This window comes from Cygnus atratus, chromosome 2, assembly GCF_013377495.2.
Source record: "Cygnus atratus isolate AKBS03 ecotype Queensland, Australia chromosome 2, CAtr_DNAZoo_HiC_assembly, whole genome shotgun sequence".
Taxonomy (NCBI): domain Eukaryota; kingdom Metazoa; phylum Chordata; class Aves; order Anseriformes; family Anatidae; genus Cygnus; species Cygnus atratus.
Genome location: NC_066363.1, coordinates 9588892 through 9611185, shown reverse-complemented (window position 1 = coordinate 9611185; position 22294 = coordinate 9588892). Strand labels below are relative to the sequence as shown.

Genomic DNA, 22294 nt, shown 5'->3' with positions numbered 1-22294 from the left:
ATTTTTTCTTCCAATATTTCCCACAGCTGGAAATGAAAAAGAAAAGAAAAAAAAAAAGAAAAAAAGAAAAAGAGAAAAGAAAAAAAAACCACTTTCTGTTTAAGTTGCTGTAAAAATCCAGTCCATGCATGCTTTGATAGGAGACAGCCTAATCCTCTTCTTGCTTGAGTGGTCTCTCCAATTTCTGCTGTGAAGCTGACAAGTCCCCTTGGGTTTATGGTGAGGGATTTTTTTTAGACGACGACTTTTTTTTTGCTCCACTGATTTTACCTCAGGGGAAATCACTGAGATTTTTTTCCACAAGAAATAGCTGCTCCTTATTTATTTAGATAAGCTATCTAATTCCATTAAAGGTAGCTGTTTTAGGGGCCTTTTTAAACATTCTTCCTTTTGCTCTGGATTCTTGAGATCTTACAACATCTTTTTACAAAACTAGTTGGCTTTGACAGTCAGGGTTACACTAGGCTTGTCTAACAAGTGGGAAAATATACTTAAGGCCTCACAGAGGACAGTCACAGGTCTGTTGCAGTCCAGTGGGACTCACATCCAGCGTGCTGGGGGCAGAGCTGAAGGAAAGCCAGGACAGAATGGGATCCATTGCTTCTGCATCAACCCACGCCCCAAAAATGTGAGTACCTCCAAAAGGGCAGGTTAAAAATGCAGGAGATAAATAATGGAAGGAGTAGAATAATGTTCCTGTGATGGATGTGCTGAAATTTTTCTCTAAATCAGGAAGATTTCTTCCTATAGCCCTGCTCTGTGTCACAGCCAGGAGTGGTGGACATAGCGCAGGAACAGCTGGATAAAGACTTAAAGGCTGAATTGTGCCAAAGGGCAGAAGTGTTGCCATAGCAGTTCTTCCAAATACCATTTAAACTATTCAGTTTTGTTTTCTCTTGACAAACACGGGATAAACTAATTACATTATTTTGCAGATAGGAAGTGAAATAAAACACCTTATCTCTGGGAAAGCCCTCAGCTATGGCTGTCACTGTACAAATACTTGCACTGCAAATACCATTAGGCAGACTGGAAGGGCAAGCAACAAGAGCCAGCTGCAGAAGGGTGGAGCACAGCACTCGGCTGATCTCCCCACCTCCATTTCTGGTGCCCCCAGACTTCAGGGAGAGGGAGAAATGTGTTGTCTTGGTATTGGGAGTAAGGTGGAGTGTAGGTTGAATTCCATTTTATAAGCTGCAGGATTGTTTAATCCGCACTGCCCCACATTATTTCTCTGTGTGCTCATCTTATGAAATGACATGACTGAGGTGTTGCTCTGAAGAATTAACGAGCTAAATGGTCTGAATGAAGTGAAAGAGAAAGGGATTAAATTACCTTATTTTATATGCAGGGATCAGAGAGAGGCTGGCTGGTAACCATTGTAAGATTGACTCAGGAAGGTAGGTACAGAGTCAAGAACTGCATGCAGATTCCCTAAGTCCCAGGCTACTCTCGTAACCATGAAAGCCTTCTTCTGAAGTACAGAGCTAGGCTTGTAATATGGCCATGTATCATACATCAAACCACCTTCTGCCTCCAGCCTACCCTCACTCCAGCAAATTTCCACCTTTGACCTTCATATCTGCAAGGGCTGATGCCTCCAGTAAAACCTGTGCTTCCAGATGAATACAGTTTGCAGCCCCAGATGCCCAGGAATTGCAGAAGACCAGAAGGACTCTAAAGAAGAAATTGTGACAGACTTTTTACAAAGCTGGTAAATATTAGGCTAATGTGCTGGGAAGTTCAGGTGTATCAAAAATGGGGATGATGTAGCTTACAACATAGAAAGCTCTTGGCTGATGCCAAAAAAAAGTGTTTTAGTAACAGCTTCAACTTGACCTAAAGAGTCAGGAACATGCCACCCTCTTCCTAAGGGAAAAGCTTTATTGATGAAGTTGGGAACCTGACAGGAGTACATTAAGCTCAGTGGAGCTAAGCACCTTCTAGGCTCATAAATGATAGCAGGATTGGAAGGTTTACTATGTAAGTATCCGAATTAACTAATCACAGTAAAGCGTGCGACATTTCCAGTAGTACAAATTAGTTGGCTAAGGCTGCTTTAAGATAATGTGGGTTGATGGAATTTCTTAACCATTGCACTTGGAAGGATACATCATGATTTAATTCACTGAATATCTATACATTCCAGTGCAAATAACACAGTAACTGCTAGGGCTAAATTAAGGTTTGGTTTCCATTCAGAAAAGTACTTTGCACTCCACAAGGTATAATTCAAATAGGAAAACCATTTCAGGATACATCCTGATAAAGATATCAAATAATTTTGGCCGGATTCTGAGGCAGCAACATGTTACTTCTCTTACTTGGCTATTCTGTTTCCTGATCACTATGATATGTCCTTTAAAAGTGAGATTCAGTGTGGTGACATACATAATACTAGCTTATTTATGTTGTATATGAAGCTTTAAATAGTTCCAGAATTTTAGCTCAGACTGCCTTTGTTGGTATGATCGATGTATAATCCCAGTAATGGTACTTATCACTAGAAATACAGCACTAAACCATCTAGTGCTGAATCCTGCACCAAGAGCCAGGTGAGCACACACAAACACACCAGTGACAGCTCTGAAGTGGGACAGCAGGAAAAGCTACACCTGCAATAAGTACATCCACATGTGACAAAAATCCTGGACAGAAGGGAAGAGCCTGATATAAAACGTATCATATCTGTTTTAAATTAATCTTCGGAGCACAAGAATACAGCTGTGTCCTGGGGCTCTAATTTCAGATAAGGAAACACAGCTGTGAACTGACTTTGACAGCTCTCTTTCTATATGCTGCCTCTTGCAAGTCTAAGAAATAAGCCACACCAGCTAAAGACCATTTGGCAATAGTCCATAGTTTAATATTTATCAATGTGTGTATAATTATAGCTACCCTGGCGGTTGTACTTAGGGTATTTTTCCCACTGAAGCCCATTACTTACAGCTAACTCATCACAAATCCTATGCTTAGTCCTGGCCAGAGATGGTCCTACCTGCTTCTGTCTCCCTGAATGGGAGCCTGATGTAAGGACGTTGCAGACAGGCAGGCAGGCAGGCAGGCAGGCAGGCAATCACCTGGACTAGGCTGCTGCTGGAGGAGCTGAGTGAATGGGAGCACATTCTGTAAGAGGTGATGCCTAAGCCAGATAACCATTCCCGTTGTGGCTGGGTGTTTCTCTGTGAGATACGCTGTGGGTTTGCCATGAGATCATAAGCTCCATGCAAGCATTATTAAATGAAATTATATGGCCCCACATAATGCAGCAGATCAGATTTTCATAATATTCCCCCCTCGCCCATAAAACAAAGGACCTCTATTAAGGAGGCACGAATCAGGATTAGATCACCCCAGTGTTTGGCACTACCTGAGCGTAAACTCAAAGGCCTAAAAAATAAAGGCACTGCACTGAAGTGTTCAGCAAACTGCTGATTCCAGTGTTTTAAGACTATCTGATGAAGGTGGATGCTGTTTGTTCCATCCTGTGAGCTGCTAGGACAGAATCCATCCTCTTGGCCTAAGAAAAGTAGTTGAAAATATTCAGAAGGATGTTTAAGGCACGTATAGATATGTATATGGAGGCACGTATACTTATTTCTGTAGAGAACAAAGCAACTTTCAGCTTGACCAGAAATCAGCCCCAAAACAGAGCAAGAAGGCTAGTAGGAACGGACAGTAAAACATCTCCAAAATGAAACTTGACTTGACAGAAAATTGACTTCTTAAAATTAACGATCACCCTCTTTCCATTTGGTGTACCTGCTTTCTCTGGGAACATTCATCTCTGCCAAAATACCTCAATGAAAATCTCTCTGTTTTCCTGAAAAGGTCAGTTCTACACAGGGAAATAACTCAGAGGTGGGTCCCCTGTGTCTTTGGTCCTTTGTGCACCAGCAATAGGTCAGAGAATCACAGCCTGGTTGGGTTGGCAGCACCTCGGGATCCCTCGGGCCCAGCCCCTGCCCCAGCAGGGCCACCCAGAGCAGGGTGCCCAGGCCCACGGCCAGGCAGCTTTAGGAGTTCTCCAGGGAGGAGACCCCACAGCCTCTGGGCAGCCTGGGCCAGGGCTCTGCCACCCGCCTGGCACAGCCTGGGGGTCAGGGGAACGTCCAGGTCTGTGAGTGGATCCCCAGGGTCTGAAAGCTTCCACCTCAGGACTGGGATCACTTGGGCAGCTCCAGTGTCACAGGGCTTGGGCATTGCAGCTCTCCCAGGGCATCTTCCAGTAGGGGCCTGGGATCCCCGTGCCCAGCTGAGACCTCAGCCCTGATGCCATGGGCTCTTCCTTGGCTCAGGAAGCCCAGTTATGGGGAAAAGCTCAGGGCTGAGCTTAAAATGTAGTTGCTTGGAGGCAGTGCTGATATATGTACTCAGCCACACAACACCCTCTGTATAAACACACCTGAACTGTAGTTTAAATGACCACTAATCCAGTGCTACCTGGAGTAAACCAAGAGTTGAGGGGACGTGGAGGCCACATCTATTTAAAAGTAAATAAATAAATAAATAAGATGAGAAGCTCCCTGTGTCCTTTTGCCTAAGGGAGACACAAAAGAAGAGAGGACCCACCAGGTAGGTAAGCTGTTTATTTACCAGTTCTTCAAGAAACACAAGACACATTCAGCATAGGCAGCAGAGGAAGAAGGACCCACATTTGTGAGGTCTGGGAGCAGAGGTCACCCACATAGATTTAAAAAAAAAAAAAAAAAAAAAGCAAGAACAAGCAGAAAAAAAAAAAACAGGAGCAGCCTCACAGGCCTCCCCAGACATCTCTAGGTAGAGTCTCACACAGCTGTCAGGCAAAGCAGCTCTGCTTCCCTGCAGTTATATTGGTCTGTTCTTTGCCATCAGCATCGTGGAGCTTTAATACCAAACCTTCAGTGCTGACCACCATTTCTCCAGTGAGCGAAGGGAGGCGACGGCAGGTGCTCGATGACTGGCCTTCCTCTTCCTTCTCCTCCTCTTCCTCCCTCCAGCATCTCAGAGCTCCACGCCGTGTCCTGCCCTGCCAGCACTCTCAGCTTCACACCTGCTCAGCTGCTTTCCAAATAGGCCTCACACCTTTAAAAAGATAATAGATGTTTTCTTTATCATCACCTCTGGAAAAATTCTTAATAAAAGCCGAGATTAATACATATATATTATAAATAGCTCAGCGGCACCAGACAAACAGCTTTCACACTCCAAAGCCTTATTTCAGGAAAGCGAGCACTCTGACTGCAAGACGCAGACCACTATTGATTGCTGGTCCCATAAATCACATTTATTTTCCAAATAATAGGAAGATTCATTGTTTTCTGCCAAGCATTGTCACCTTGTAATAGAAGCCAGTCAAAGCAACAGTAATTTTCACACCATAAAAACAGTATCAAGTCTGTTCACTGAGCAGGATGAGCGCTATCGATCGGGTAGGGAGGGAGGGGAAAGAAAAACAGGAGACAAAAGCGAAGAAATTAAGTAATGATGTATAGGGCCTGTAATGAAAGGTCTGTTAACATTTCCATTATTCAGCATCCCTCCCCAGAGGCCTCCTGTGAAACATTTATAGCCCTGTTAGCAAACCCTCTCCTCAAAGCAGGGCTGCAGGGGGTTCATGGTGGGACACCGAGGCGTCAGCGAAGGGGAGGCCAAACCCTTGCATGGTCGCTGTTTATTGACACCCAACAAAAAAGCCCCAGAACATTTGACTAAATTGAGTTTTTCTGCTGCAGAGAGACATAGGGCTAAGGGAATGGGGGCTGCAGAAGGGTCACCATCAGGGGAGGTCACAGGGTGGTGACAGAGGGTACAGATCTGCCTCTACCTGCCCCACATCTGTCCCCGCTCTCAGGGCTGAGTGCCACAGCGCACCTGCTGAGGTTGCCCATATTAAAATTAAATAGCACTGCAGGAGAAGTTGGATGTACAAATCCTTATTATTAAAATTCACCAAAGCATTAAAAAAAAAAAACCAACACCGTCTCCATGTCTCCAGAGCAGCTCACATAGATCAGATACTTGCAAGCTGGCCAGCTAGGAGGTTTGCTTGCACCGCCCCAGCAAAGCCATGAGTATTTCAGCAGGAGGCAAAGCAGGTGGCTGAAGGTCTCAGCAGAGGTGGAGGAGACTGAGACCCATGTCCCGAGGAGCTTGGCCTCCACCAGCACCAGTTCCATCACTCACTGTGACCCATCACCCATTACATCCCATAGACACAGATCCATACCCCATGCTAGGGCAGCATCCTGAAGGATCCTGTCTGCTGCTGCTTAGTGGCTGTGTGGAGGGTTAGCACCATGCCAGCAGTGCAGCCAGCAGTAAAGGGAACGAAAAGCTGACCTAGAGTGCCCTGTGAGCTTTTCTGCCTGTCACTGGGCATCTGTCACTCTGGATTAAATCAAAAAGCATAGGGCCAGTCTCTAACCCCCTGAATCTCCAAATCAAGCCTTCATACTCTTAGTTCTACAGCAACGACAGGTGATGGTATCATCACCCTTTTCTAGTCAATGTCAGCAGAAAGTAGCCCTAAAATAAAGGCAAACCATCCTCTCTGCTTGGAGAGGCAGTCTCTTCCTGATGACTCCTGTTTCTGAGCAAGGTTAACCCACGGTAACAAGAGGCTGATGACTTTTCTGGGTGGAAAATAGACTCTGAGGCAACTCCTTGTTAGCAACTTTAACAAAACATTGCTAAACCACAGACCTGAACTTATCAGCTAACTAGTCTAGGAAAAACTTAGTAATCTCTGCATGAACCAGCAGTTGTTTCATAATTGTGCTGGTAGAAACACCTAAGCTCTCCAGCTCTCTCAGCTGACACATCACAATAAAACATGATAGGAGGTGACTCATTACCATCGTGTTCTATCACATCCCAGCTCCTAATGCAACCTGGGACCTGCATTGCAAGTTAGCTGAATAATATTTTCCTAAACAGTCATGACAGAAAAATCTGTGGTTCCGAGGGAGGTCGTGTTGTTGATTAACCACCACCACCAAACCTGAATCCTGCTGAAAAAGAGGAGGCTCTGGGCTCAGGTGCACACAAAAATCTCCCTGCAAAACACAGCAGGGCTACCTCAGGAGCACAGCAAGCAGAGATTACCTAGTGTTTGCACTGGGATGGAGACCCAGTTGGGTGAAATCGTATTTAAAGTGGAGATGGATCTGAATCAGAACTGCAGATCCAGACACAACATTCTGGGGGTTGGACCCAGCTAGGCAATGGGCCAATATTGACTCTGCACTTTAAGAATCATGGTTTGATGTCCTGCGCCCTCTCATCTCTGCAGATCCTCCCTACCTATCGCTGATACTTCCCCATGACTAAAACCCCAGCTGTTTATGATTTCCCAGATGAAGTCAGTGCCCCTCTTATTATCAGTGCGAACTCTTATTTTGCCTTGCATATGCAAAATGGAAGGAATTTTGCCTTCCCTGTGCAAAATGTGCTGAAGGGCATTGGGAAAGCCACAGCCCCGATTTCTACAACTGGGAAAAACCCTTTGCACATTGGACAAAATGGGTCAAGAAGTGGAAAAGCAGTTGCAGTGCCAGATGCAATGCTGCAGAAATTGGGGACGTGTGGATTCGCACAGGCTGTGCCTTCAGGTGCTGCCTACAGGGACATGTCACGCCAAGAGCAAGGCAGCTTCCCAAGGGGACCCAACCCATCTCTCTGCTTGGCAGTGGTCGTACAGCCAGCACTGGGCTTCCATAGCAGGTGGCAAACTGGTGGTGGCACCTCCAGGCACGTGGAGCTGGGGATAGCCAACACCTGCAGCCCAAGGAGGAACAAGTGGCTGCAGGAGTTGTGTGGGGTCAGGAGCAGTGTGTCCCATCCGCTGCCAGTGCCCCGTGACACATCTTCATCCGAGGCGGGGTGAAGGAAGGTGAAGGTGTGTTGGACTTCTGCAAACACCAACCCTGCAATGAGCTCAAGCATCCTCGTTGTGGAGCCCGGGAGTCTGGAGGCATCGGAGGCGGCTCTCAGGGGTCAGTCTCCTCTTCCCGCATCCCAGGCTTTACTCAGTGGCATTTCTCTGTCTGTCAGCCCGACACAGGGTGTTAGCAAGTTGCTAAAAATGCTAGTCATGCTCGTCTGGGCGGTCGTCACAATTTATAGAGCTGAGTTTAACGAGCTTTCCTAACCTGAGAGGATGATCAAAGGTAGTGAATGGCTTTCCTGTGAGGAGTGATGAAGCACGCCGGACCTCTTGGGTCATAAAAGAGTTAACCAAAGCCTGACAGGAGTGAAACCTGGAAGTCATGGAAGAGGTGAATGAGGATGTGATGTTCCCAGTGTCTTACAACGTAAGGGTGGAGGAAACCAATGTGGAATGGTTGAAAACAGAGGGGATATGACCTCACCCAACAGATTCCTTGCTGTAGGATTTTGTGGGTATTATGCAGATTCCCAGGTTAAGAGGCAACTGAGCAAATCAATGGAAACAAAAATCAGGCAACGGAAAAAACTCCATTTCCGGATCCAGGAGCCTCTGACCCAGAGAGTGCCAAAGCTGGGAAAACATTAGGGTGAAGCATAATTACACACTCAGCTTGTTCTTGTGCTCTCCCCTAGGCATCCACCATTAGTCACTATCAAAGACAGGCCAGTGGGACAGAGCTGACAAATCACTTTTCTGAGTATAAAACATGACTCACAGCAGCGGGAAGGATCTGGTGCTGGTTACCTCCTTGCCTTGCATCCCGAAGTGTTAAGCCCAGGTTGTCACATCACCACCAGCACGGCAGGTTGTGGCTTGCCTCTGCTGCCAGGAGCACGTCGTGCACCTCTGGTGCGCATCCCCTCCAGGTACCGTGGGAAGAGTCTGCCTGGTGCTCCTTAATGACTTCTTAAAGCTCAGTCATGCTCTGAGTGCTCGGGGTATTAAAGGAGCTTATATTATCCCTTGGTCTCACGTAGCAATATGCAGCCAGCACTGCTCCACTGAGGACATTCAAACATCCAAAGCTGTCACACGGCACACCTCCAGAATTCAGACAGAAACACGAGTTTCATGAATTTTAGTTTAATACATTTCCAAGATGCGTTTGCCTACTGGGTTTGGAGCAATCTACTGTGTTCTACTGTTACCTTTCATCTTAAAATCCTAGAACCAAATTTTGCTGTTAAAGTAAGGAAATTCTCCCGAGCCTAACTCTTTAGTATTGAGATAATGTAAAAATAACACTTCCCAAACCACAAGACTTCATTACATTGCAACCACTGGCAGCCTAACGAACAAGCGAGCTATTCTGCATTAACCAAAGGATGAGCACTTCCCAAACAAGGGATGGAAAAAATGATGTGTGCTATGTAAGTAGAAAGGTGTATGTGCATGCCAACGGAAACAGGCATTGAAGAGAAGCAATCGAACACCCAGGCAGTGCACTGAGGCCTCGTTCCATCCTTGGGGACGTTCTAAAAAATCAGTGACCACTTCCAGGCAAACATGGAGGTGTTTTCCTGAAACCAAAGCATTCAGACTCGTTATGAGAGCAGGTGTTCTGGTTTTCCTCTCACATTCACTTCTTGCTTTTTGGGGTTGCTTTTGGCAACATGGTGCTTCCTGGAAGAAGGAAGTAAGAAAGTTTGGGATGCTTGATGCTGCAGTTCAAGATATGTAGAATGAGGTGAGCAGTCTCTACCTGTGAGGAGAGCAGCGAGGTAACCTAACCCCACACTTGGAAATGGCAGCTCAGAGCAGCTCAGCCTCTTTGGCCATGCTTCTTCTGCTGTCCAGAATTAACAGCCAGTGTCAGAAGGCACCAGCAAGCTCCTTAACACACCTGACACTTCCCAACACGCCACCTGAACCCTTTCTGCTAGAAAAACCTGTGAGAAGTCCAGGTGTGCTGACACAAGGCAGCTGAATCTATTACAGTTTCAAATATGAACATTTAATAAATCTGAGCATCTGTGGATCTCTTTAAGTGCCCTGTTTTAATTTTAATCAGTGGAGAAGAAAAAATCCTTGCCCTGCTTTCAATTTTCAGCGCTACAGGTAGCAATGAGCAGAGTTTTGCAACTAATGACAAAAAATCTCTTCAGACCAGATTCCAACCTACTCACTGGGAAAAGGAGAATTAAATATAGCTAATCACAGGTGATTGTACCATTCCCCCTGTCAACATGGAAGGAAGGGAGTAAGATGCTTCCTAGGAAAGCTAAAGTGAGAAGGAGACAGAGCACTAAAATATTAGCTAAGTTTGGACATAAGGGAGCAAGACTGCACAACTGAGGTCTGAAATGCAGCAAGGACTAACCTGAGCATCCCAGGAATGAACGGTCCTGTGCAACTGGCAAATACAAAAGAGGAAGGAGGAGGAAGGGAAATGAATGTATTTCTAAGTATATAGAATAAAACAATGAAATTCAGTACGGTTACAAGCTGATCCCGCCACTTGATAGGCATCGCTTTGGTGGCACATGGCTGGAAATGTTCACGAAGATGTGGGCACATGTCACACGTTTCAGGCATCGTTGGAGAAATGGGCAGTTTCATGCTTTCCTAACACTTACTACATATCTTTTGGGTATCCGACTCTTTTCAGAAGGAGCACCTTTGGGATGTGTTATTTCAAACAATGCACACAAAGGATCATGAGATCGTTCTGAAATATGCCAAGCTAAGAAAGAAAAACAGAGCTTTGTCTTACCTTTTAGGAGTGGTGCTTACAGGTTGGGAAGCTGCCCAGAGAGGTGGGCACCAGCACTAATCAGAGACTGGGCAGAAACTTGAAAAATATATTTTTATCACTTTGACACCAACACTCTCTGAGATCATTTATTTAACATCAAAGTCTTGCCAAACCTCAGTTCAAAGAGCAGGCTGCACACCTCTAAAAGGTGTGAAAAAACCAACTGAATTCAAACCATTTTCACAGTGGCATCTTCCAAGTGAGGAGCAGGAGCCCTTATCTCTCCCCGTTTCGCTTGTTTGCGATTGTGTCCTCCTATCTGAAGATAAAACTGTTTTGTTTTCAGTGTAACATTTTAATTATGCTGTTTCTCAACTCGCTGTGTGTTCTTTACCCTAATAATTTAACTTTCTCATGGGATTCTAAAAGGGATTGAAAACACTTCGGATCTGTGAGCCCAGGTGGCTGCTCTGTAACGAATCGTTTTGCAACACATTTTATACATGACGCCAGGTCTGTATTTAGACTAGCTCTGTTTCCGTCCTCAGCTCTTCCATACACGTGTTGTAGGATAGTCAGAAACCTTTTTCTACCTTTCATAATACATTTGTTCACAGCCACTCATGGGCCAGTGCTATCTTTTATCAGTTGTGGCGTCTCACGCCCACCTGCATTTTTCCTGCCCCATATCATCACGCAGCCTTCACCCTTGGCAGATGGATGCAGAGGGATACAGAGACCTCGTGAGATGTGTGCCTGCTCATACACACGTGGCAGACACAGCACAGGCTGTCCTGCATCACCCAGCATGTCGCGATACCCCAGCTGACAGCCCTGCTCCATGGTACTCCTTAAAGCAGTTGCCTTTCAGTTAATGCCCAGAAATAACCAGGCTGAAGGAAGGAATTGTGCTCGATGGCCATGGGCCCACATTGCTTAATTTCTGGGCAAGCTTAGGCAGATTCTAGGTAGTTACAGGAAAGATGATGCCCGCGATTCCTTCCTCCAAGGACTCTGCGTTTCCCAGGAGCTTCTCCCAAGGTAGCACAGCTGCAAGCAGGCGCCCAGATTTCTGGGGGGTGCCCTCAGTGAGATGGGCATCTCAAGGGGCTGGGCAGCCATTAAGGGGCAAAGCTGCAGTTTTCTGCAGTTTTGTACTCTGGTGCAGGGGTACATACAGTTCACCTAGGTTCTTCTTGGGTAGGGCCCCCAACAAAGCCATGCCCAGATCCCAGATGATGTGGCAGTGCCTACACGCAGGCTTCATAAAGTGCTCAGGCTTCCTAACCAACCACAAGCCCACCTGCAGGCCTCCTAATTAAGGCTCTGTCCTCCTTCTTCAGGCCTAATGCAGGGATGGGACTCGGGAATATATTTACGTACCCAAATGACGGTCTGCTCTAACTCTTCAAGGCACATTCCTGATCTGCAGCCACGCTGTCCTGTGACGTGAGGCTGCTCACAGCACAGGGACAGCCCGGGGAGTCCAGCCCTAGGCTGGCGTCACCTCTCCCTTCCTCCACCTCTCCTCCTTCTCCAAGGAAGGCACCATTTTCCCCACAACAAGGAGCTTAATAGCTTAAAATTAGCACACATATTAATGGGGACTTCTCCCCAAAGGGGGAAGGGCTTTAAATGGGATGCAATTCAAAGAGCTGTGCATTTCTCTGTATGATCCTTGTATGTAATGTGCAGGCTCCGTTTGATGTGTATGCTCCTGTGGTGATGTTTCCAGCCAGAAGGAACCCTGGCTTTCCAGTATCAGCCATTTGGCACGGGGACTCTATCGACTTGCTCATGGATGTAGCAGAAGGCATCGCGTGGTGAGCTTGTGGGTGTTCGGTGACCGTGGGCTCTCCTCTTGTGCTTACAGCCTCAGCTCTAACACAAATCAAACAGGAACAGCTGGTGCCAGCTCTAGTCTACAGGACAGTGCAAGAGGACAAAGTATAAAGGAGAATTTTCTTTATTTTTAAATATTAGTAACACTGCACAAAAATGAAAAAGTGGTACTTAAGTGACAGAAAAAATGGTACTCAGGCTTATTTCATATTAACCTTAATTTAAATACCCTAACAGAGTTCATGTATGGTTATATGTTTGCGTAAGATTACGTTCTGTAATGTAAGCATTAGAAGCTAAACCATTCAGATACCACAGACACCAGAATTTGTTATATCAAACCATGCTAAAATGCAGACTTGATTTTTTTCTGTTTAGCTTCTTCCTTACACCATTATGTGTATCGCTTCATACACGAGGGAGTGAGTTTCTCCAGGAACTGTGGACTTTCAGTATTGCTAGGTTTCAGTCTGTTACATCAACAACATATTGGCAAGAGGAAGACACGAGAAACAAAACAAAACCATGAGCTGATAACTCCTACCTGAAGGTTAAAAAGAGGAGGCAACGTACTGATGAGAAACATGCAGGTAAATGCTTAAGGCAACAGAAGGGCTCTGGACAAACTAAAAGGTTAAGAGAAGCAATGGATCATGCACATTAGACGATTACGGGAAGCAAGGAAGTAATCTAGCCAGAAAATGTAGATTTCTTTTAAACTGAAGACACGTTTTCAAAAAAAAAAAAATTAGTCCTGCAATAAAACGGATGCAAAATGGTTTCATACATAAAGATGCAAGTTCTTTGCAGAAAAAAAAAAAAAAAGACAATCTTACGCAGATCCTGAAATATTTTCATTATCTAAAAGCTACTCAACAGAAACAAAGAGCAGTTTTAAAGTAGCACTTAGATCATTTGTCTCTAGCTTCTGAAAACAAAATTTTAAAATAAGGAATGATTTCACTAAATGATTCACCGGGAGTCAACTACGCTTAAAGAAATCAGCAGAAGTGTTACAGAAGACCGTCATTACACTAAGTTTCTTAAAACCAGAGGATATAACTTCATGATACACTTTAAAAAGAAGGAACATTTTAATAGTAGGGACAAACCTTTGCTGCCCGGCTTCTGCCCGGCTTGGGAGAAAAAAACATAGAAGTCATTTATTAAGTCTGCATAAATTACCACATGAGAGCATGTCTCAGTCCGACTCCCAGTGACATGAAGGAACGGGATTGATGTTTAACTCTTTCAACAAGCCTGATGTTGATGCTAGAGTGACTGGACAAGCAGGCATTTGCACAACTGTCTATAACCTACAAAACAAATAAATGCTAGACTAGAGTAGTTTTAGTCCCAGGGAAGGAAGAGGTAAGAGATTCTGTAATGTTTTCCAATCGTCAAACATAACACACTTCTAACCAAGTTCAGCCTCGTCCAAATTCCTTAACCTGACTGGCAAGAAAGCCACTCCGTGAAACTAAAAAGAATAATATAGTGCAATTTTAGTACAGTTTTAAACATGAGTCACTTCCTTACTAGCAGTGTGAACAATCAAAAAAATATATATATATACTCAGAAGAGTTGTGCTCAAATGTAACGTAAGTTGCTGTTATTGTAAAGGTATTGGCACAGCAGAGAAGTCCGTTTTAGTAACTCCCTTTGGTTGACTTCTTCTTCTTCTGTTCCTCTCTCTGCTTCTGCTTCCTCCTCTTGCTGCCTTCTTTGTATCCTGAGGAAACACGGCTTGTGAAACACTATTCACAGTATTCATGGACTTTTCCCCTCTATCAAATGCACGCGTTCTCTGAATGGTTTAAGGAGTCTTAAAGAAAAGATCTGGCTTTCCAATTTTTTATTATTTTTTTTTTATTATCATTTTAAATAATCAGTTCTAATATATCCCTTACATAGGACAGAAAGAAAACACTGTATCTATCTTTGAAGTCTGAAAAGATCTAGGAACTTTCAGAAGACTTCAAAGCCATTCAGGAAAAGCTTCAAAATTAGAGCACATGCAAAACCGGAATAATTTTCAAAATGGAAGCAATAAGACTTACACAGCAGGAGCTATTTAAGTACTGGCATTTCCTGCCCACAGTATTTAGAGTTACCACGACATTTGCATTTCCATTTTAAAAACAGGGAATGCTGAGAATCCTGAGTAAATAAGAAGGTGCTCAGTGTTTACCAATATGCGCTTTATATGCAGGTCATCGGTCTGCTCATGCTTAACAATGCACCATAGGCTACATGGTGCTGCAGCTCCTATGGTACATGGAAGCATTAAGTTCAAGCAACAACCACTTGCTACTGGTTCAACAGGCACAAGCTTTCAGCCACGTGATCGTCATCCCAATATGTTCTTTTTCCCCACAGAGATGCACAAAAACCAGTTCCTGCTCTGCGTCACCTCCTCTCCTCCAGGCTTGCAGCACCACACAACTTGCCAGCGGACTTGCCTGTACAGTGCAGAACCAGCACCACATCTACCCAGTGCACTTACAAACCTAAACTCAAAGGTAGCACGCACTTCCCTCAAATAACCAAAAGCAAACCATGCCGTGACGTGGCAGGAGGGATCCCGTAGCTCAGCGATGCTCTGCCACTGGGAACCAGCGTGGTCCAGGGAACGGGGCCGCACCGAGAGGACAAGCCCCTCGGCGAGACACCTCGGACCCAGGCTGCGAGTCAGAGGAGCGGCCAGGAAGGGCTCAGCTCTGCCTGTCTGGAAATATTTCTGTTCTCCATTTGGTCTGCAGGCAGTGGGACATGACCCTGAAGGAAGCCACCTCACTGCAGCGCCCGGTGCTCCAGCCGTTTAGCACCGACAGCAAAATTAGGATGGGAAAAGGAAACAGCGTGAGGTCAGAGGGTTACGGTAACCAGAGCGCTTTGAAGTCAGGCTGTGGCTTCAGGTGCCTCAAGTCAGAGCTCCTCCCAAGTGCAATTACAGCTGTGCCACAGCAGAGCTGCAGTTCTGCAATTTAAGACTTCAGGAGAGCCACACTTGTTTGGGCTAAAATCACTTCAGACACTAGCAAAAGCTTGAGCATTAGAGGAAATACACTCCCTTGCAGCAAAGGAAAACTGCTCCTAGGTTATCACTCCAGCTCCTACGCTGTACCAACAGCATTACTTCACCTTCTGCAATCATCTGAGTCAAGAGCCAGGATATTTGTTTAGAAATTCTGCCATGAGTGATTAGCCTGTGCAAAGTTAGAGTGGAAACCAGTTTTATTGTTTAAGGAAGAGAAAAGCTGCCAGTGCTTTGTGGAATTGCAAATGACGTGGTGTTTTCCCCGTGCCCTGCCACCCTCCTGAGATACAGCCCCATCCTGGGGGACACTGCCTGAACATCTCAATAAAAACCCCACCCACGAAGGTCACTTCGACGTCAGCCCTTCGGTCTCCTACACGCTGCCAAATCTGGGATCCCCTGGCTTTTGATTTGCTGCATTAAAAAGATGCAGTAAGAGACACGTCCCAGAAGGGCTCAAGCATCTCTCAGCTTTCCCACAGAGGCCAACGGAGGCAGAAGAGACGTGCTGACTCCCGAGGATCACTCATCCAAAGGGTGTTATTCAAAGGGATCTTTCCTTCACTGGAAGGGAAAAACAGCATCATATCGGCTGATCAGAACTAGTTCACGTCATAACGATGAAACATCAGCACAGATATTTGGGAAAGGACCATTGAAACCTAACAGGTTATTAGCTTCATTATTTTCTCATTTTTCATTCTCAAAACACTGTCAGCATTTCCAAAAGGCTTCCACATACAGGCATGGTTGCTTTTGATGCTATTTAATATCATAACTCTTTTTTTTATGTTTTGAAAGTCAACTTTCTTCAAACAGTTGAGCTTTTGAAAGCAATTCTAGCAACTTTTCCCTAAGAATGCTGTGAGTCAAATGTAAATTAGGGCTTGAAATGAATGCCACATAATTCATTGTCTTCTAAATGAAACAATTCAAATGTTAAAATAATGCGGTATGAAGATATTTAGGTATTTGACAACATGGTCTCCTACCAGCTCTCAAACGATAAGGGTAAAAAGTGGAAATCTTTCAAGCGTTATCACTGACACACAGATACAGATTGGCCAGAGTAGGAGATAATGCACAAATACAGAGTATTCCTCAGGAGAAAACTGCCAGGTCCTTTCTGTTTCTAGCCTGCTGTGATAAATAATTTTACTCCCAGCCATTTCCCTTGCTACCCCCACCTAAGAAGAAAGGATAGGTCAAACTTTGTCACTCTGTTAGCTCCAGTGATACTACGCTGGGTGATAACAGCCAAAAACCTGATCCAAACAATTGGAGCAGCTCCTAACAAAAATAAAAATCGCACACGAAAGATTTAAGTAACCCTTCAGTGCTCATTTCACTGGAATACTTCAACAGGCACTAATTAAAAGCATATTTAGCTGCCTTGGTTAGAAGGCTAGTCCCAAAGTCATGAGAGAATAAAATCTGATTTAGAAAAGCAGCAGCCCCAGTGCTATTTGATTAATTTGTAGTAAATGTGTCCTGGTGGGTTGCCAGCATCACGAAGTGGTCGTGGAAAGCTGCAACAGACAGTGCCCGGCAGAGCCGGTTTCAGCTGAGCAGTTCTGGTCTCGGAGAGGGGCTTTGCAAATTCCCACCCTTGGAAGGAATTGTTAGCCACCTAAACTCTAGAAATGCATGACGTGAAGAGTCTCAGAGAAGGGTGGAGGGAGAATCAGGTTTCTGAGAGCTTCACGAGGCTTTGATATTTGGAAACAGATTCGCTCAAATGCAGATAGACATCAGCCTAGCTTGGTATGCTCTTGCTTTTGTCAGCTGCCAGGAACAGGGATGGATGAAGCAAGAATCCACACCATTTGGAATTACACCTGTTTTACAACCTGCACAATCCTTGTCTACAATAAACAGCATCTGCTGATCCACTCTCCATTTCATCCCCCTCTCTTCTACTTCCAAAAGAACCATAGAGAGCACAGAAGTTATTCCAGCTTTCAGAAAGCTGCTTCCAATGCTTAGTAGCAACTCCCTGAACCACGCAGCAAGGACCAAAACAAACTGGGAAGCCTCTCTGATGGGTCCCAGGCTGACTTTTCTCCTGATTTTCCACTTCTCTGCCATCCGCAGCTCCCAAAGGCACAATTTTGTTCAGTCACCGACTTCGAAACTCATCACGTTCTTGGGAGGCAACAGCAAGGGAGGTGCACACATTGAGCGACGCATCCAAAGGGGCAAGCGTCCCAGGGAAAACACTCCTACCCATCCCGTTTGTAGTATCCTACTTTTTCCTGCTCTGCTCGACATCTGCCTGCTCTGCCAGGAATGGCCACGGGTCTGCTCCACCTTCCTTCTGCTGACACAGGAGAACGTAGGAGTCAGCAGAAGGAAGCAAGGACTTCAGTGGTGACCAATGATTAACACACCATCTCCACCTCCTCCACTTCTTCATGGGTCAACAACAAAGGCCATGGCCTGATTTTTATGGAAGATCTACAAAGGTGCAGCCAGAAATGGAGCCTCCTTCCACTTTCAGGCTCCGAAGCCCTGAGGCTGGGGATGGGAGGGACTCACATCTTCTGCTCAAGTCCCAGTAACAAAAATGGTTGGCAATATCTACTAATTCTTTGCTAAGCTTGTGGCAATTCTTTCAACCTCTTTCAAACCAGAAGGCTCCAACAAGCACACAGAGCTTTAATTGGCCAACAGTTTACACGCAAGTTGGGTTCCGCAGAGCATGCTACTTAATTTTCTGCTCTTAGAGGTATTTCTCTAATCATAAAATAAATTGGGATTTCAAAGTTAGCTAGCTTACCTGAGTTGGAGCCACCATCTGTTATTTTAGCCTGGCCAGATTTGCATATGCCATTACAAAAATTCGCCCCAAATCACAGCTTCAGTATAATTTCACGCATGTGACTCAATTTACAATTACAGCCCTACACCACACTTTCACACTGCCTCCTTTCAGCCCAAGCCACAGCCCAACAACCACCACAACTTGACCTACTAATCTTCTCCCCGCATCCACGGTTTCTGCCCGTGCCACAGAGCATCGTGGAAGGAGAACCTGCCTTTACGTACAGGGCAGCAGTGACAAAACATCCCACCCCGTCTAGGCATGCTGCTCCACTGTTTAATTATCTTTGCTGTTAAATCCAAGGGGCAAGTTCTCCAGTTTCACTGTCCAACCCTGTGATGTAATTCCACCTTTGATCTTTTAGGGGACTAAAAAGCCGTAGCAACTTACTGGGGCCTTCCTTCACGCTTGCTCACCGTACTATTTTCATTACCAATTCTGCCTAAAATTGCTACAAGAACATACCAAGCCAGATACGACCTGCTTGCCTGCTCGTAATTAAGGTAACACTACTGCTGAACGGAGTCCAAGGTTTTACTCCCACATGGCAAGCAAAAGCTTGCAAGGCTCTGCAGCCTTGGAAGCCCTTCCATCCATGTGCAACCCAGCCACTTTTTATGGGAAGCAAACGGGTAGTGGGGTGATCTCCCACCAGCAGCCAAAAAAACGCACATGAAGGCAGCTCTGGTTAAGCCGAGGGGTCAACAAGCCTGTCCCCAAATCCAGCTGGCACCTTTCCACCCTGTGCCCATGGAAGAAGGGGGCTGCTGCCACATCCCACTCGCACAGCTGCAGGATGTGGAGCAAGGGAGAGTTCATTCCCATCCCGCCCCGTGCTTTCAGCATTCCTCGCGTATTAGGTTTCCGCAGAAAACAAAGCAGCTTTGCTTTCCATTACATACCCAAACACAAGTATGCGAGGGAATTATAAGGTAATTAGTCTGGATAACCAGCACGTTGATTTTACTAGTCAGTACTGCGTAATTCAGGAAATCGTGTGTTGGTAAGAAGAATGGAGACTGCATTAAAGATGTAATGAAGTTTGAATAGCTCAACTTTCCAGCAGACGACCCCATGCCAGAAAAGGATCAGAATTAGTTAAGCTAGTTCTTTTAAAGTGGTTTCCTCTTCAGTGATGCCAGCAGATGAAAATGAATCAAAAATGAATTATTAATGCTGTAAGTTCTAGGTTAATGCAAGCAATTTCATTCAAAAGGAAGAGCAAACTTTGCAATATTACCTTGCAAATAATGATCTTTAGCATCAAATATTTGTCAATACTTTTACAATTAAACACTTGAACCATTCTTGCTAGATAAAGGTCAAAACTCTCAAATCCGGAGTTTCATTAACAGCTGCAGCCCCCAGGTCTGCACTGGCATGAACACCGCTTTGGTACAGCTTGGATATCTCGAGTCAGCCAGACACCATGCTGTCTGAGAGTGCATTACTAGCAGTATCTGAATTTTTACCAAATATATATATATGTTTGGAGCTAGGCACCTGTTTGAGATACACAGTGACTTCAGAACACAAGGTTAAGTTTTATTCTAAAAGGCCATTCTGAAACCAGTAACACCACAAAACCCAGAGCAATTTCTACTAAAATAAAGTCTCAAAGATAGGTGGAGAACCAGATTTAACTCCATCTGTTTTATATTCAAAATCCACTGCAACAACTGGAAGTCCTGTCTATGGAGAGGATTCATCTCACCCCTGAGTACTGTTCACTAGTCGGCACTGGAGAGAGAGGGGCTTTATCGTATAGCCAAGATGAAACCTACCCCACGTTCCTCCACTTAAATTTCCTAAGGACTTACGAATTAAAACTCAAGCATTCCCACTCCTCAAGCAGGGAAAAGAAAACCACTTCACTGCAGGTGATTCAGTAACAACTGAGAGTTTGCTTTAGGTGCTATAGCTGGGACAACATCTAAAAACAATCGCTGCCAAGGGCCGCGCGCCAACGGTGGCAGAAACGATCCCATCCGAGGTGGAGCCGCGCCAGGGCTGAGGCCGTTGAGCTTCGCTATTTTCCACTGCGGCGAGCAGGCTTGGGGTCAAGGCAGAGAAAGATGCTGCTTTCCCCAGGCCGGCCCGCGAGCGCACGGCAGCTGTCGCGGTGATAAATGAGAAGCTAAGCAGGAGCAAGCGAGTGGTCTACATAATTACAGAGCTGGTGGAGCCGGCTGGCAGAGCGAGGCAGCCGACGGAGGTGAACACCCATGGAGAACGGCATTGCTGGCCAGGGCTCACGCACAAACTTCCCAGGGAGGGATTAAGACACTCACGTAGGGCTTTATGACTAACTCGACCAGTCCTTCAGCAGCCACTGTCTATCTATCGGAGGAACAGCAGGCAAAATATTTAAAGCAACAATACAAAAAAAATCATAGTCTTGACTGCAATCAAGTTTTCAGCCCTGAATCTTGTATACCTGTTTTATGGCAACTGACAATCTACCGGTAGAACAAAAGATTTGGGGATTGTGCAAATAGTTCCGGAAATTCGTTTTAACTGAAAACTTGTGCGCCTCAGAGCATCAATAGATTCACAGCTGGAAGTCCTAAGCAACGTTAAAATGGCTCTAAAAATTGCAAGGTGCATGTCAAACTCAGATGCTCTTTGGAAACCATTACAAAATGTTGTTATGGTCACAGAGAAGCTGAAGTCTCCAAATGCAGAGCCAAGGTTTTGTTTTGCTAGCTACAGACACAGAAAACAAATCCTGTAACGCCTGTGCAGGAGCTTTCAGTACATCAGCCCAGCTGTTAGATTCAGGCTTCTGTAAAGAATTTAGTTATTTATTTTAAGAAGATTTAATTTAGCCATGCCTTAAGAGTCTAAACTTCCAGCAACTGATCAGGAAGACATTTATTTGAATTTCTCTGATTATTCTTGCAAGTTGGCACCCCATGCAATAAATGTAGGTCTTTTGTACAGAATTCAGTGTTAGATTCAAGGGCTCAAACACAGCAGAAGCTGGTATAGCACTGGGATTGTGTGTGCCTGTGCTTTGGGGGACAGTTGGTTTTTTCCTTCATTTTTTCCAGCACATTTCCCATGTGCTGTGTTTGCCCTGAGGAGCCCGATACGTTTGTGCTTCCCAGCAGATCAGCTAATTCAACACTGCTGAGAATGGCCCTGAGTGCGGGCATCCACGTGGAAAGGCACCTTCATGTTTCAGCCTGGGTTGGGTTGGCAGCACCTCGGGGTCCCTCGGGCCCAGCCCCTGCCCCAGCAGGGCCACCCAGAGCAGGGTGCCCAGGCCCACGGCCAGGCAGCTTTAGGAGCTCTCCAGGGAGGAGACTCCAGGCAGCCTGGGCCAGGGCTTTGTCACCCGCACAGTAACCTGTCCTGGCAGTCCTGGCTGACCACATGTTCAAATTAAATCAAGTGGTTACGAGGGTTCTGCTGTCCAAGATAGCCTCTGGACTACGCTGCCAAAAATTACAGACTGGAAACACATCAAAGGACTAATTACTTCCAAAAATAACCAGGACTATTGCTGTGCTTCCTTGTTTGCCTGAACTGTCTCAACCCTCTCTATTAAGATTTAGATGCCCAAAATTGCAGCTTCCAGAATTCATACGTGAAGTTGCTGAACTTCTCCTTCGGCAAGGAAGCTAAGCACAATTTAAATAAATGAACGTGCAAAGTACTGCCATTAGTTATTCTCTAAAAGGCCTTCACTTTTAAGAACAAAGAGCGTGGGCACCTCAGCAGCATAACAAAACAATATTTTCCCTGGATCAGGCCCTGAATATCCCAGGGCATTTGTGAATCTAGGCTACGTTGAAGAGCAGAGCTAATGCAGATGAAGGCACACAAGCGGCAGTTTATTATCTACCAGGGTGCTGGCATTAGGTCAGCACGCAGCACCATCTCTTTGCTTGGCTTTTGTTTTTTTCCTTTTGACTAGCTGCTGGATCCTTTTCTGTGCATTTCTCATCAACATGTTT

At 45.4% G+C, this 22294-nt stretch overlaps 1 protein-coding gene and 1 long non-coding RNA gene across 6 annotated transcripts in view; one reads left to right on the top strand and one right to left on the bottom strand.

The window, feature by feature from the left end:
* Window positions 1–432: 432 nt before the first annotated feature.
* LOC118256925 (uncharacterized) lies at window positions 433–22294 on the top strand. The gene is made up of 3 exons (XR_004781392.2): window positions 433–628; window positions 12321–12448; window positions 14848–22294. It is a non-coding gene; the product is annotated as an uncharacterized LOC118256925 (long non-coding RNA).
* The window catches only part of DNAJB6 (DnaJ heat shock protein family (Hsp40) member B6), a 67630-nt gene continuing 49911 nt past the window's right edge, over window positions 4576–22294 (bottom strand). For 4 of the 5 annotated variants that reach the window (XM_035564333.2, XM_035564334.2, XM_035564336.1 and 1 more), the window contains exon 10: window positions 12576–14200. In XM_035564333.2, the coding sequence (XP_035420226.1) occupies window positions 14118–14200 (83 nt within the window). In that variant the 3' untranslated portion in view covers window positions 12576–14117. Of the gene's footprint in view, window positions 5065–12575; window positions 14201–22294 lie in introns of those variants that run through there. The other variant, XM_035564341.2, reaches the window with a different exon arrangement.